Source organism: Emiliania huxleyi (assembly GCF_000372725.1).
Source record: "Emiliania huxleyi CCMP1516 chromosome Unknown EMIHUscaffold_168, whole genome shotgun sequence".
Classification (NCBI taxonomy): domain Eukaryota; phylum Haptophyta; order Isochrysidales; family Noelaerhabdaceae; genus Emiliania; species Emiliania huxleyi.
In genome coordinates this window covers 65,158-80,076 of record NW_005200902.1, presented here as the reverse complement: position 1 = coordinate 80,076, position 14,919 = coordinate 65,158, and the positions used below count along the sequence as shown (strand labels likewise).

Sequence of the window (14,919 nt, the reverse complement as noted above, 5' to 3'; positions counted from 1 at the left end):
TCAGGGCGAGGGGGGGGCTCGCGCCAGCTCTGCGCCGTCTCCGCCGACGTCCCACAGCGCCCACCCGGCGGCGAAGCAGAGGACCACGCCCATCTGGAAGGCCTGCTGACGAGGAAGGAGGGGTGGGGGGCGAGGAAAGAGTATGGCAGAAGACCACGCCCGTCGGGGGGGCCGTCAGCGCGAGCGCCACGGAGCCGGGCGAGGTCGGCTCGAGATCGGGCGAGATCGGCGCGAAATCAGAGATCGGGTCGAGATGCGAGCCCGCCACGGCGGCGGGCGGCGCGGGCGGCGGCGCGGGCGGCGGCGGTGCGGGCGGCGGTGGGGCGGTGTGCTCCGCCATCGCCGCCTCGAGGCGGTAGAATCCGACGCCTAGTCTTGGGTGGTCTCGGGTGTTCGTGAGTCCTCTCCCGCCGCCTCGAGGCGCGCAGAAGCCGACGCCAAAGAAGAGCGGCTGCAGCAGGCCGAGCAGGTCGCCCTGCGTGGGTCCGCCGCCTAATCTCGGGTCATCTCGGCGTCATCTCGGGCGAGCTCGCGGGGCGCCCTGTGCAGAAGTCCGCCGCTAGCGCCTCCGCCGCCGTGCAGGCTGCCAAGCTCGAGCAGCGCGACGCCTGCAGGACGGCTCCAGGAAGAGTCTCGGAGAAGTCGAGGAGTCGCCTCGCCTTGGAGCAGCTCGGCGCCGGCGGCGGAGAGGGCGGCGGCGACCCACACGCGCCGCGGCTGGACATGCCCCTCGAGCGCCTGATGCGAGAGACTGCAGACTAGTGCACAGCGACACCAGCGATTGGCTGCCGCCCTCGGCCTCGAGCGCCGTCTCAAGGGCCGGGCAGACCAGGACGGTGAGCGAGAGGAGGAAGGCCTGCGGGGGTTGGGGTTGGTGTGTGTGTGTGGGGGGGGGGGTGAGGGGAGGATGAGGGTGAGGTGAGGGTGAGGGGGTGGTGAGGGGAGGGGAGGGGAAGGGGAAGGGTGGGGGAGGGGAGGGGAGGGGAGCGGAGCGGAGGGGAGGGGAGGGGAGGGGGACGGCAGCGAGAGAGCAGGAGGCCTGCACGCCCGCCGGCGACGTCTCCAGCGCCGCCGCCTGCGCGACACGTGCCGGGCTGGTGAAGCCTCTGGGGGGGAAGCCTCTGAGATTGGCCGAGATTGGCCGAGATTGGCCGAGATTGGCCGAGATTGGAGGAGCCGTCGGCGCCGAGAGGAGCCGAGAGGAGCCGAGAGGAGCCGAGAGGAGCCGAGAGGCGCCTGCACCACGTACCCCAGCGCCATCCACACGCCGACCTCGACTCCGCTCGCTACGAGCGGCAGGCTCAGCAGCCGCGGCCGCCGCTTCGCCGCGAGCAGCAGCGCCGGGGCGAGGACGGAGCCGCAAAGCGCGAAGCGGAGGAGTGCGCCTGGAGGAGGCAGCGAGGGTGGGGTGGAGTGAGGGTGGGGTGGTGAGAGTGGGGTGGTGAGGATGTGGTGAGGATGTGGTGAGGATGCAGTGAGGATGGTGGTAGCGAGGGATGGCGCAGTGAGTAGTCAGGACGGGCAGGCGGGCTGGCGTCCACCGAGCGACGGCGCTCCCACCCACTCGTCGAGGAGCTTGACCGACGCGTAGTTGGAGCCGTAGACGAGTGCGACGCAGCCCAGCAGCAGCCTCGCCGCGCCGACGCCGAGGGAGACGATCTCTTCGGAGAGGACGATCGCTAGCTTCTCACCTCGCAGCGCCGCCTCGGACGCCGCGGCTTCCTCCTCGGCGGCCGCCCAGGAGAGCTCGGCCGCGAGGAGCGATGACGCGTCGTCACTGATGGCGAAGGTCCTCTCTAGCTGCTCCTTGACCGACGACTGCTCCCTCTCCAGCTGCTTCTTGACCGAGGACTGCCTGTCCACCTCTCGGGTCGGGACCCGGCCGTGCACAAGTGCGTCAGGAGGCGAGCGTTTCGACGCGAGCCACACTGCCGGCGAGCTTGGCCCCGCTTCCTGGTCGGCGCGCTCTTGGAGCGTGCAGGCGCACCGAGCCGGCCGATGCAGTGCTGGCAGGCGCGGAGGCGAGATTGCGGCAACCGAGAGCACAAGGAAAGGCACTAGCGTCATCACTGCCGCCATCAGCTGAGATGCACGAGCTTCGGCGGGGCGGAAATTTTCTTTTTAGTAGTGCTAGGGAGTAGTGCTAGGGAGGTTGTTGTAAATTCTTTTGCGGGTGTCGGCGTCGGGACAAGATGACTACATCAGCCAAGCCGCGGTTACGCGGACGACCGATTGGCCTCTACACGTTATTCTTCAAAGAAAACAGACACCCCAAGGGAGGGAGGGATGGATGGGAGGACGGCACGCCGCCACCACACAGGGATTTTAAGGAGAGGAGTGTGGTGCTAGCCGTCGCCCACCCTAACCCTTGGGCGTCTGCCTCTTTCTATCTCCCTTCGCAGTCCCTCGCCGATTCTCGCTGCAACCTTCAAGGCTTCATGCCACCTCGCGGTCGTCCCACTCTCGTCGCTCTCTCTCTTGTCGCTTCTTCCTCGAGCTGTCGCGTCGCTCTCCTCTGCCTCGTCCTGCGACGGCGCCGCCGCCTGCCGATCCCTCGCTCTCGCTGCTTCTTGCGCCTTTTTCGGCGCAACTCTGCCCTCCTCGGTCCTGCTGGCGGCATATTTTGGCCCCTCGAGTTTATCGAGCTCTCCTCGCGCAAGGACGACTCTTCTGACGCCCACTGCGATCATTTGCCGCCCAGTCATATCGTTGCTCAGGTCCACTCTCTCTTCGAACACTTCTGCCTTCACGGATGATAAATAAATAAATAAATACAACGGACATCCCAAGCTAGGGCTGGATGATGCCGGCGCTGGATACCGGTAAAAATTCTTTTGTCTGCGGTTCCATGTGCGCCCGGCGCGGCGTGTCGCCGCCTCATTCGCTCGCTCTCCGACCCTCCGCCTCGCGTCGCACAGGTCGCAGGACGAGTACGTCGCGCCGCCTGAGGTCGTCGCTGCGATCGAGGCCGGCGACGCGGAGCAGGTGAAGGCGCTCTTGACGCCGGCGCCGGAGGGGCTGTCCAAGTCGGTGCTGAAGAAGCTGGTGAAGCAGGCAGAGATCAACAAGAAGAAGCTCGACCAGGGCAAGGCCGTCGTCGCACCGCAGGCCCCGGCGGCCGCCAAGCCCGCGCCGTCACCGCCGCCCGCTGCCGCCACGCCGCCAGCAGCTGCCGCGGGCGGTGGCAGCGCTGACGACGAGAGTAGTCTCGTGGCCGCGCTGCTGGCGCAGATTGAGACGCTCGGCCTGCCGGCCGACGCCATGGCGACCCTGCAGCAGCAGCGCACCGCTCTCGCCGACGCCATCGCGCCGCACGTCAATGCGATGCGCAACAGGCACTACGTGCAAGGCTTCAACGCCCGAGGATGAGAGAGTTGAGAGAGATGCTGAGGCAAGAGGCGAGACGGACAGAGAGTGAGAGTTTAGGCGAGGTTTCTTCAAACATAAATTATGGTCAACCCCGGCCCAGAGAAGTGTCCGCACCCGACTCCTCAAACGAATCCCGAGCGAGAGGAGCCGGGGCGCGCGGGCGCGGGCGGGGGCGTGCGCGTGAGCGGTGAGGCTGAGGGGACCCGCGGGAGCGGAGAGAAAAAGAGTGTGCAGCCCTGCGGCTAGAGCCCCCGCGTAGCCGTCGTGAGGTGGGCAGAGGCTCGTCTGGAAGCACAGCCCTGAGCTCCACTCTCCGACTCAGCTCGACGGGAGCTGGACCGGCTCAGCGCACGCGAGCTCGACCTCCGCCTCGTCCACCGAGTCGGGCTCGAGGAGGAAACGCGTCAGCCGCTCGCGCCGCACCGGCTCCATCAGCTCCTCGATGCGGGCCTCGACGCGCGCGCAATACTCGGCGGCGGACTCGGCGGCGTCCGCCTTTGGATTGTCGTGGCAGCCTTAGCTCTCCCTCAACGCTTTCTTTTGTGATTCGGGCTCGGCGCTGCCTTTGAGAGCGTCTGCGCGAACCGAACGTTCGCGAGGCCCTCCGGCGGCTCCTGCGAGAGATGCGAGCGGCGTGTCGTGGACATGTCTGGGACAGGTCCGCTCGCGAAGCCCTCCGGCGGCTCCTCCGACTCGTGTGCGCGACAGCTCTCCAGGATGGCCTCGCCTGCAGAGGGGCAAGAGGTGTCTTCGACGCGGATCCCTCCTAAGGGAAATGTGCAGGGGGGCGAGCGGTGTCTTCGAGGTGTCTGGGAAGTGTCGCCTGAAGGGGGCAAGAGGTGCCCTCGACGCGGGTGGTCCCTCCGAAGGGAAGTGTCTGGGAAATGTCTTGGGGGAGAGAGCTAGCCTCGAGGAGGGCGATCGCCGAAGCGAGTGAGCTGTCTCTCCGCTGTCTCTCCGCTGTCTCTCGGCTGGATCTCGGCTAGATCTCGGCTAGATCTCGGCTGGGTCTCGCCGAAACGCGTGAGCATCCCCTCCCCCATCTCAACCACAACCACCGCTCGGCTGCGCTCGAAACGCGACGTCGGCGCCTTGCCCACACAACAAGGAGTCACTCCTTGAGCATGAGTAACCTCTCATGCGCACACAACAGTGAAGCACTAAGTCATCACTTCTCACGCGCGACGGCGGCGCCTTCTCACGCGCGGAGCAGACGCGCAGCAGCGAGCGGACGGCGCCTAGTCTCGCGTCCTCTAAAGGCTGCGTCGCGGGCCTCGCGAGCAACAACCGCAGCAGCGCGCGGGGCGGCGCTTATGTAGTCGACGGGGGCGGTGAGGTGCTTGGCCCAGTAGGCGGGGTCCGCCGCCTCCTCCTCGCTCACCACGTCGCCCGTCACCGACGAGACCCACGGGCAGCTCGGCCGGCGCGGCCTGCAGCGACTCGTGTCACGAGTCAGGCCGACCTTGTGCGGGTGGGACGCCTCGCGGGGCACAGCTCGGGTAATCTCGGGTAATCTCGGGTAATCTCGGGTAATCTCCTCACGGGGCACAGCTCGGCCAAACGCGGCCTGTGCCGCCGGTAGAGCTCCGCCGCCCGGGCCGCGAGTGCCGGCGCGAGCTGCGCCATCGCAGGGGAGTGGTCGGCGTGCGTCGCCGCGACGCGAGTCACCTTTAGTGGAAAAGAGGCAACCATGCAGAAGGAGGACCAGTCAGAGTGGGGCGTGTGTCGCCGCAGCGCGACTCACCTTGGTGCCCGGAGGCAGCCGCTTCACCGCCGCGGAGATGGCGGCCCACTCGCCGGAGATCACGACCTAACAGCCGGCAGGGGCGGGCCGCATGAGCAGGAAGGCGTGTAGCCGGCGGCCGTACTCGCCACAACAACCGACCGACGTAGGCCCGTTCAAGCAAGCGACGGCCGCCCGCCCCGCCACGCCGGCCTCGTGTACAGCGCGCCTCGCCGCCTCTGGAGACGCGCGCACAGACATCATCGCACCTCGCGACGGGCTCTCCGCCATCAGCCGGCCGCGCCTACGATCGCACCATTGGTGTCTCAATGTCGTGCAGAGGGCTGTGCGAGCCTGGCGATCAGCCGGCCGCGCCTACGATCGCACCATTGTTGTCTCAATGTCGTGCAGAGGGCTGTGCGAGCCTGGCGATCAGCCGGCCGCGCTCGCACACGAGAGCGGCCGCCGTGGCGCAGTCCAGCGCGCCCGAGAAGACGGCGGCGACGTACTCGCCGAGCGAGTGGCCTGAGCACAGTGTGGCTACCCGTCTCCGTCTCCTTCTCCTTCTTATTGTCATCACTCCCCCCGAGCGAGTGGCCTGGACACAGGCTCGTCTGGTGGAGGGACAGCTGTCTCTTCTGCTGCGCGACGGACGCTCCGAACGGCGTGGCCGACGACGGCGCACGGCGTGCAATACTTAGCGCCGGGCTCGCAGGCGGCCCAGAGCCGCCCCAGCGCGTACCTACGGGGGACGTGTCGTGGACGTGTCGTGGGCGTGCCGCGGCCCGGCAGGCGGCCCGACGCAGCAGAGGCCGCACTCGAGCGCAAAGAGGGAGAGGAGGGCGTACCTACGTGCATGCACACGTCCGTGCCACGTCCGTGTCCTGCTCGCGGGCGGGAGAGGGGGAGGAGGAGGCGCACTGCGGCTGCTGGATGGCCTACAGAGACAAGACATCGGAGTCAAGACAGGACACGACACCGGTGGAAGAGCGCCGCGGCTGCTCGATGACCTCGGCGTACATCGGCTCGTCGATCTCGTCCGGGTAAAGCACCTGCAGCAGCGGCTGCGGCAGCAGCGGCTCGGTGCAGCCGCTCACCTCGTCGATCGCGGCGCGAAAGACGGGATGCGCCTGCGGGCACGTGTCAGGGACCCCGTGTCATGGACGTGTCAGGGACATGCTTTGGGAGAGGGGAGGGAGAGCGTGTCGCGCCTCGTACAGCGGGCGCCCAATGTTGATGCGCTGCCAGCCGAGCGGAGGGAAGGCGAAGACGACGCCGACCGACTCGACGGGGCCGTGCCGTGCCAGCTTCTCCTCGTCGCTCTCCTCCTTGAGCGGGTGGTACTTTCCGTCCTTTGGGCTGACGGTGAGGTAGACTGGGTATTGCGTGCCGTTGGCAAAGACCACGTGCTCCGCGTCGTGCGGTTCCGTCCCGTCGGGTCGCCAGACGCCGTCCGTCCAGAGGTGCCGCGTCCCGCCGAACGTATCCGCCTCGCTCTCCACAATCATCGCTGGAAGCTTTCCAGATTCCTCGGCGTCGTCCGACGGCGAGTCGGGCGGCGAGTCGGACGGCGCGCTCCGCGCAGGCTGAAGGAAGACCGGCGGCCGAGCGCCCTCTTCGTAAGTGCCGTCGGTGACGTCGGCGAGCATCTCGATGGGGGCCACGGGCGGCATCGATGGTTGGGTCGGGCACTTGGGCCCGAGCTTCCCTACCCGGATTTGGACTTTGGTTGTGCAGGGCACCGCGGCTTCAGCATCGGCTGGCATGTCATGGCCAGCGTGTACGGTGTACACTACGTAATACCCCGGCTCCATCGTACGACGGTAGCCGCTACTGCTGCTGCCGACCGCTGTAGCCTGCACCACTCGCGTATCTGCGACATGGTGAGCAGGCCGCGAACCCCCGCGCTGCTGGGCAAACCGCCAAGCCGGGCGCGCGTTCCGCGCCAACAGTGTGCCGTCTCACTCACAGTCACAGCTCCAGCTTCCGGCCTCCGCCTCGGTAGCCGATGACCGACACAACGGCGTTGATGTCCATCGCGTCGTCGAGCGCCTTCCACCCGCTGCTCGTCACGGAGGGACTCTGAATCTCGAGCTTCTCGAGGACTCGGTTCGTCTGCAGCGCCTCCGCCAGCGCCACCGCGCCCGCGTCCCCCACCGCGTTGTTGCCGAGGTCGAGGAGCGCGAGCGCCGGGTGGTGCGTGAGCGAGCGCGCGAGCGCGACGGCGCCGCTCTCGCCGATGGAGGCGGAACGCAGCTGCAGACCTGTCAGCACCGCACTGCTCGAGAGCAGTTGCGCAAGGCTCGCCGCGCCCTCGTCTCCGATTTTCGTTCCGCGCACGTCCAGGTCCGTGAGCGCCGGATGCGAGGCGATGGCGGCAACCACCGCCGCCCCAAGCGGGTTCTCTCGGTAGCGCAGCGAGTACAGATTGCGGTTGTGCTTGAGGGCCTCGGCCAGGGCTAGCGCGTCCGCCTCGTCGATTCCGTTGTCACGAAGCGACAGAAACCGGAGGTTGCTCTCAGAGCCGACGAGCGCCACGATTTTGTGCACCTCTGGTTTGCTGAGCTTGTCGAAGTCAAGAACAATAGTCTTGCAGTCTTCTAGCGAACCTGCCATATCGCGCTTTTTGCACTTGGATCTCTGCCCGGCGGCGTTCCCGGCCGCCGCGAAGAGGGCGACGCAAAGCAGGCGTGGGACGAGAGGCGCCATTTGTTGCTACTTGCGTCCGTCCTCGTCCTCTCGTCTGTCCGTGCGTGGGAGCTCAAAGGGGCGACGGAGCTCCACAGGCCACAGGGGCCTCGAGACAGGGGCACCTTTCTGGCAACGGGAGGAATAAATAAAAACGGTCAAACTCTGAGACGAGATGGGATTTAGGGACATGTGTCCCCGCCCTGCACGATCTTGGTGTGAGGGATCTTCAATCCGTCCCCTCACCCCCTGTGGTCACTACCCGACACTAGAAGAGCAGCAAGAGTTGGGGCTGTGGCTACGGCTGCGGCTGCGGGAGGGGCTATGGTCGCGGGAGAGCCGCTGCGCCGCGTGGGCGCGCCTACACCGCGCTTGCTCCGCTCGCCACCTCTCGCAAAGGTCCAAAGTCATAGCCATCACCTCCTCCGGCAAGTCCTTTTCGCCTATCTTGCCGTCCCTCCATGCCTGGTAGAGCTCGTCGTCATAGCCATATTGCATCACAGCCTGCTGCACTGCGTCGTGCACAACCCCTGCCACCCTATCCCGCGCCTCAGCGTCGGAAAATTCGAGCTCGGAGTCATACCCGGAAGCAGGCGCAGACGGCCGCGGCGATTTGGCAGGCGGCGAGGTGGGGGAGGGAGAGCGCGGCGGTGCGCGCTCGTGGCTCCCGCTGGTGCCAGAAGGGCCAGCGCCCAATGCGCTTAGCCTGTTCTTGTCCACCACCTTGGGAGAAGGGGGTGGGGGTCCACCTCCCTTGGGTGCGGGCTTGCGGTGTTCCTGCTTCCGCTTGCCCGACTTTGGCGGGTTGCGGCCGAAGTTCTTCATGGTGAACCTGTCCGGCTTGCCGCCCTTCCCGACCCTCGTCCACCCCTCGGGCGACTCGTTGGGCCGGGGTTGCTGCGCCTGTTGGTGCTGCGAGTGTGCCTGCGATGCTGCGGCCGGAGCGGCAGCGGCGGCAGGCGGTGCCACGGGCGGTGCGGCGAAAGTGGCGGTAGGCTGAGGCTGCGCAGCGTCCTGCGCGGCCTGCTGCCTGGCCTCATCCTCCCGCCTCTTCTCAGACTTGGCCTGGATGATGTACTGATACCCAAGCGGCACCGGGTTGATGCTGACGGAGTGCCAACCGTACCTCTCCATGCGCTCCGCGAGACAATCAATCATCGCGTGGTCGCGTGGCGACACCTTCTGGCCGAGGACGCGCTCGACCATCCGGATCTGACGCACGTGGAACGGCTCCAGGCCCGGCATGGAAGCCTCGGAGTCGGACATGGCCCCGTTTCGCCGTTTTCAAAGGCGACGGGAGGAGAAGAGCGACACAAAAGAATTTTTTTGGCTAAATCGGGGTCAGAACAGGGAGGGGGGGGCGAGTGCGAGCGTGGAGCAAGGTCTCTTCAATCGACTTCCAGAACAGCAATGCCATGGAAGCACCGCGCCGTCCCCATCGGCGCCACCGCCTCCCATGCATCCAACGCCGGGTCGTAACGCTCCACCAGGCGGAAGTAGCCGGCATCGTCGTCCTCGTCTTCGTCCACCTCCTCCTTCTCACCGCCAACAGCGAACAGCTTGCCGTCGAGTACCGCCATGCTGACAGAGCACCGCGCACTCGCCATCGGCGCCACTGCCACCCACGCGTTCGCTGCTGGGTCGTACCGCTCGACCGAGCTGAGGTAGTCTGCTCCTTCGGAGTACCCGCCAGCAGCGTACAGCTTGCCGTCGAGCACCGCGACAGCATGAATGCATCGTGCCGTCGTCAACGGCGCCACCGCCTCCCACGCGTTCGTCGCAGGGTCGTACCGCTCCACCGAGCTGGTGGCGCCGCCGCCGCCGTTGCTGTACCCGCCCACGGCATACAAACTGCCGTCCAGCACCGCCACGCCGCAGTTGTCTCGCTCCGACGCCATCGGCGCCACAGCCTCCCACACATCCACCGCCGGGTCGTACCGCTCGACCGAGCTGAGAGAGACGCCGACGCTTTGCCCGCCCACCGCGTACAGCTTGCCACCGAGCACCCCTACGCCGTGACCCTGCCGCGCCGTCGCCAATGGCGCCACAGCCTCCCACGCTTTCGTAGCCAAGTCGTACCGCTCCACCGAGCTGGAAGATCTGTGGTCGACCCCATCGCCGCCCACGTGGTACAATTTGCCATCGAGCATCGCCGAGCCGACAAATTTTCGTGCCGTCGGCATCGGCGCAACAGCCTCCACCTCCCACCCGTTCGCGGCCGGGTCGTACCGCTCCATCGAGTTGACAATCTCTTCGCCACCATTGTTGCCGCCATTGTTAACGCCGCCAAACACGAGCAAGCGTCGCGGCCTCTCGCGCCTCGCAAGCGTCTCCTTCCAGCCGCGGCGCCACGCGCGGCACGTCCCCTTGGCGGCGTGCTCCTTGGTCGGCAGCTGGGCGAGGATGTGCGGGGCGAGGTCCGGCGAGAGGAGGACGGAGAGCACCGACTCGGGCTGCTCTACGAGCCGAGCGGTGTGCTCCTCCGCCACGCGCAGCGCGGCGTCGCTCGCGCCCGCCTGCGCCTCGATGATGGCGCACAGCTGCGCTGGTGAGAGGCCCGCGACCCGGGCGCCCATGCGGTGCGCGGCCATTTACGTGCGGATCACTAGCGCGGAGGTACCCGGGTAGCCCTGGCGAGGTACTCACACGCCTCTCGGGGTTTTTGTCTGGCCGAGTTGCTGGGGCGAGCCTCGGCGAGACTGCGTCAGCTGTTCCCACAGCAGGCTGGAAGTACCTCGCCAGGGGTAGCCCGCGGGACGTGGGAGGGTCGGGCCTCACCCGGGGCTCACCGACCGGGTCCCGGCCGTCCCCGCCCCCTCCCTCACCTGCCCCACCCCGGGGCCTCACTCGCGATGCGCCGTCCCGGGGGGGTAGCTCGCTGCCCGACCCAGCCAGGGGCACCACGGGCGGGCCACGCGAACGCGGCCCCGTACGCCTACCGCGCGCCCCCGGCCCGCGCCACGCCGCACCACCCGCACACCGCCGAGGCGAGGGAGAGCGGCCTGTGCGGCACCACCGCTCACACAGAACAATACTACAAATCAACTAAACGGGTGAGACCCCACTCTACTCTGCACAGACAGTCCGCACTGCTCCAAACGCACAAAGTCTCTAACATCTACCGAGGCGGACGCAAAAAAGCGCGCCTCGGCGAGACGGATCGCATCACACTTTGCCTGGGCCTGGAATCGCCGCACGCCAGCCTGGACAGAGGCTCGCGAGAGGTCCTCCTTGTCGCCGTCCTCCTAGGTCGGACCTGCTGGTAACATCCCGTCTCCGGGTCTCGTAAGAGACGATATCTCCGACGAAGGTGCCATGGCCGCCAAAGGTCTTCATCATCCGCTTGCCCACCAGGTCGGTCCGCTGCACCTTGCGTGGTGGGGAGCTGAGAGCTGAGGGCGGGTCGGGTGCCCGGGGGGCGGGGTGGGGGGGGTGGGGGGGCACCCGGGGCGCCTCACTCTGAGGAGCTCCGCCCCGCCCCTGCCCCTCACTGCCCCGGGGGTGGGGCCTCACCCGCAGCCGGCGCGTCCCGGGGTGGGGTCTCGGGGTGAGTCCCGGGTGTGGGGTGAGGCCCGACCCCCCCCGGTCCCGGGGCTACTGTGATCCGCACATTACAAACACACGTTTGAAGCAAAAGGAAAACCGTTGTTACAGCACTACTCGTAACACGGTGGGATCCAGGCGCAGAGAATTTTACAACGCACGACGACGGGCGCGTCCCGGGCGGCGTGGGCTGCATGGGGGCACGGTGAAGTCGATCGATGGAGGCTGCTTCCACCCCTCATCGTGCGCGCGTCGCTGTGCTCTTCGGCTCGGAGCTGCGCGACCTCCACAAATTTGCCTCGCAGAAGTTCGTCTCGCCCCACGGCAAGCCGCTGTTCGCCGGCGTTCCGCACTTTGACATGTTCATCTCCTCCGACAACGCGTCGCTCAGATGCCTGCAGACACAGCGCGCCGCGGCCTGCTTGCGCTCGCCGGACGCCGCCAGCTCGTGTGGTGGCGCGCGGCTGCGATGGCGCGAACAAACACCCGATCCGCAGCTAGGCCTGGAGGGACTCCTCGGCTCCGGTCTGGCCGAGCACCGCAAGCAGTTGATCCAGTTCTGGCGGCTGCTGCAGGCGTATCGGGCAATGGAGGAGCACGAACGGCACCGCGCTCTGCGGTACGCACAGGTCGTCAAGCTTCGCACCGACCTGCATCTGCCGGTCGCCATCGATCTCCTGCCAGCTTGGGAGCCGGCCGTCGCCTCCAACCGAGCCTTCTTCATGCGCTCGGATTGGATCTTCTGGGGCAGTCGTGACATCGCCGCCCGGGTGATAGAAGGGTTCTTCGAGACGGCGCGGCTGCTCACGACCACTGGCGACCAGCGCTACTGGCCTCTCGACTACAGGTCGATGCTCGAGGCCGGCTCCGACGCGTGGGACGCCGGCAAATGGTCTTGGCTCCGCTACCCGCGCCATCAGCCGGGAGTGCGACCGTTCGGGCTGACGCGGACGATCCTCTCCGACCGGCGGCAGTTCTTTGGCCACCTGCGCCGTCACGTCGATGCGCTGGAGCGGTGGGACCGCGGCTGCGCGCTCAACGCGACCGACGCCGAGTACGAGCGCAACGGGTGCCGCCACCTGGTGACACGCAAGCCCGAGTGGTTCCCGCGTGGCAAGTACCCGGAGCCGGAGAAGAGCTTCCTGTACCACGTGCTCTCGCAGCGGCTCATCCCCCGCAGCGCGCTCGACGTGCTCAACCACCGCCTCAACGCCTCCCACCTGCACGTGATCTCTCCTTTTGGTCCGCTGGGGCTGCTCCCGTCCACGAGGTCAAAGTCAGGCTCCTGCCCCGGGTCGGGCGAGAGCACTAGCCAACCCATGGGCGCGAGCTGATCTCGCTCCGACGGCCGAAGGATGGGCCTAAAATCAACATCCATCCGTGAAAGCCCCAGCCACAAGCGGTCTCGGCTCTCGCCACAGCGAGAGAGCAGAAGGAGCAGTCAGGCGCGCTGCTGCGGGCACCGGATGCCATGCGCGAGCAATGACTGGGAATCGTTCTGTTCGCCTCGTAGACAGTACACTAGTTATAGGGATTAGCATGGGTTCAGGTCGTCCCCATAGCGCATAGGCCCCAAAAATCCGACACACACGACCCCGCACCGAAAACGGAAAAGCACACCCGCGCGACGCGACAAGTACAAGACTCACGAGAGGGAGCGGTCGCACCCTCTAGGCTCTAGCGTTCGCCCCGAGGCTTCCTCTACGCCACCGTGATGCCATGCTCAGATCGTGCCGTCGTTAATGGCGCGGCCGCCTCCCAAGCGTTCGTCGCGGGGTCGTACCGCTCCACCGAGCTGAGAAGGTTGATAAAGAAAGAAAGAAAGAAAACAGACAACCCAAGGGAGGGATGGGAGGACGAAGGTTGATGTTGTTGCCGCCCACTGGGTGGAAAATTCTTTCCCCGGGGCGCGGCAACACACACACACCGACGCCCATGGGCGACGATCTCTACGTCAGCCACCCGGGGCTGATGACACTTGAGGAGCAGGAGGATGCAGAGTATGTGGCATCGTATCGCCCGAGGTGCACGCGTTGCTGCTCGGCAAGGCGCTGGAAGCACCGTCGCCCGACGCTGAAGGCCTGCAAGAATTTGAGAAGCGGCCTCCCGCGCTCGGCTTTACAGCATCGGACCTGATGGTTCTCGAGTGCTACGCTGCCAGTGATGCAATCACCGATGTCGAGCGTCGTCACGTCTTCCGAATTCTGCGTGCACAGATGCTTCGACAGCTCATATCATGTCGGGGTTGCGGCAGCGTCCGTGAGCTAGTAGCAGTGCTTCGCGATGAGCTAAAGGCCGGTACCCCTGCCACAGTTCCGCGGTGGTACAGCTTCTCCACCATCACAATGGGCCCTCGCCGACTCGGCTACAAGAAATGCGGTAGCCGTGGCTGTTTGAATACGGAAGACCTGCAGCACAAGTTCTTGAGTTGCGCTGCTTGCAAAGTGCCGTACTACTGCAGCCCAGTCTGCCAGCGGCGAGACTGGAAGGCACGGCACAAACACGTATGTGCATCAGGGAGAGATCAGCGCGAGTATATGCAGAACGCGGGGGCACTGTTTCAAAGGCTCTCTGACATGAGCCTGACTGGGCAGGACGCCGTTTTCGGTCCAGGTGGAGCTATGATGGCCGTTTCTTCAGGCGACCGCTCGAATATTGCTGCTTCTTCATGCCAGGCCGCAGTCACAGCTGCAGACACAAACCCAGCGGTGATAGCGCGGCGCGCCTTTCTCAGGGCCGAGAAACAAAGGGCCAAAGTTGCCAACCCGCCGGAGCCTCCTCCCCCCTCGCCGCCCTCGGGAGACCCGCTCATTGATGCCGTGGTGCGCGTGCGCCAAAACTCGCAAAAGGAGCTCACAGCGGCGCAGCTGCACAGCCACCTCGTGCTAGAAATGGAGTGGCAAGACGTGTCCCTAGCAGCAGTGAAGAAGGCCAGTTCCAAGGCAGCCAAGCTGGCCGCTCGACCTCGGTGAACCCCATGGCCTCCTGCATGCTATGCCATGGCTCCGTCGAGTCCTTGTCCCCGTCATCCGGCGAGCTCTTCTTCTGTTCTTCAGTCGGGCGGCGCTTCGAGTTTCTTTTTCTAGGGAAGTGCACGTAAGGTGGTAGCTGGTAGTCCGGGTTCTGTGACCACGGTCAGGGTGCCAGCCCCGGGCCCGAGAACTTGAATTCGAATACGTAGGAGGCATCAGAGCAAAATTGAGCCCGCTCAGGGGTGAAAAAATATATAAGGGTCAACTCGCCGATTTCGAACCGGAGGCCACTCGACCACCGAGGTGCCACCGGCCGACCTCATAGTAGATGTTCGTGGACCGGTAGCGTCGAACCGGCGGCCCATACCCGTAGCACATTACCGAGGGAATCATACACACACCGACGCCCGAAGTGCCAAGGAGGACGTCATCAGTACGAAACCTCAGAAGGCCATGGGCCCCACCGTGTAAACGGGCAACCCCTGGGAGCCACACGACGTTAAACACACCATGTAAAAGCTCTCCGCGAGCTCTCTCGAAGTAACAGCTTACTTTTCGAAGTAACTTCGACGCTCAAAAGTTAGTTTTCTTGCGTACCCCTTTGCGCCATGAACAACCGCTCGA

At 66.0% G+C, this 14,919-nt stretch overlaps 4 protein-coding genes across 4 annotated transcripts in view; 1 reads left to right on the top strand and 3 right to left on the bottom strand.

Annotated features, from left to right (window-relative positions):
* Positions 1 to 2,079, bottom strand: part of EMIHUDRAFT_456095 (hypothetical protein) — a gene marked incomplete at its 5' end in the record, with an annotated part of 3,411 nt that extends 1,332 nt beyond the window's left edge. Inside the window, 5 exons of the mRNA XM_005784752.1 lie at positions 25 to 102; positions 776 to 856; positions 1,046 to 1,075; positions 1,243 to 1,385; positions 1,542 to 2,079. Coding sequence (XP_005784809.1) covers positions 25 to 102; positions 776 to 856; positions 1,046 to 1,075; positions 1,243 to 1,385; positions 1,542 to 2,079 — 870 coding nt within the window. The remainder of the gene's footprint in view (positions 1 to 24; positions 103 to 775; positions 857 to 1,045; positions 1,076 to 1,242; positions 1,386 to 1,541) is intronic.
* Positions 2,080 to 2,192: 113 nt separating this feature from the next.
* EMIHUDRAFT_230922 (hypothetical protein) lies at positions 2,193 to 3,369 on the top strand (the record flags this gene model as incomplete). Its single annotated transcript, XM_005784751.1, has 6 exons — positions 2,193 to 2,215; positions 2,403 to 2,451; positions 2,661 to 2,717; positions 2,795 to 2,850; positions 2,919 to 3,045; positions 3,232 to 3,369. 6 exons carry the CDS (start codon positions 2,193 to 2,195, stop codon positions 3,367 to 3,369), a joined length of 450 nt encoding a protein of 149 aa, XP_005784808.1.
* Positions 3,370 to 3,687: 318 nt separating this feature from the next.
* Positions 3,688 to 6,906, bottom strand: EMIHUDRAFT_230921 (hypothetical protein; the record flags this gene model as incomplete). The annotated part of the gene is made up of 11 exons (XM_005784750.1): positions 3,688 to 3,884; positions 4,076 to 4,135; positions 4,542 to 4,620; positions 4,694 to 4,799; positions 4,919 to 5,037; positions 5,114 to 5,179; positions 5,255 to 5,396; positions 5,545 to 5,617; positions 5,941 to 5,976; positions 6,072 to 6,222; positions 6,373 to 6,906. 11 exons carry the CDS (start codon positions 6,904 to 6,906, stop codon positions 3,688 to 3,690), a joined length of 1,563 nt encoding a protein of 520 aa, XP_005784807.1.
* A 157-nt stretch (positions 6,907 to 7,063) lies between these two features.
* EMIHUDRAFT_230920 (hypothetical protein) lies at positions 7,064 to 7,801 on the bottom strand (the record flags this gene model as incomplete). Its single annotated transcript, XM_005784749.1, has 1 exon — positions 7,064 to 7,801. One exon carries the CDS (start codon positions 7,799 to 7,801, stop codon positions 7,064 to 7,066), a length of 738 nt encoding a protein of 245 aa, XP_005784806.1.
* Between the last annotated feature and the right edge of the window lie 7,118 nt (positions 7,802 to 14,919).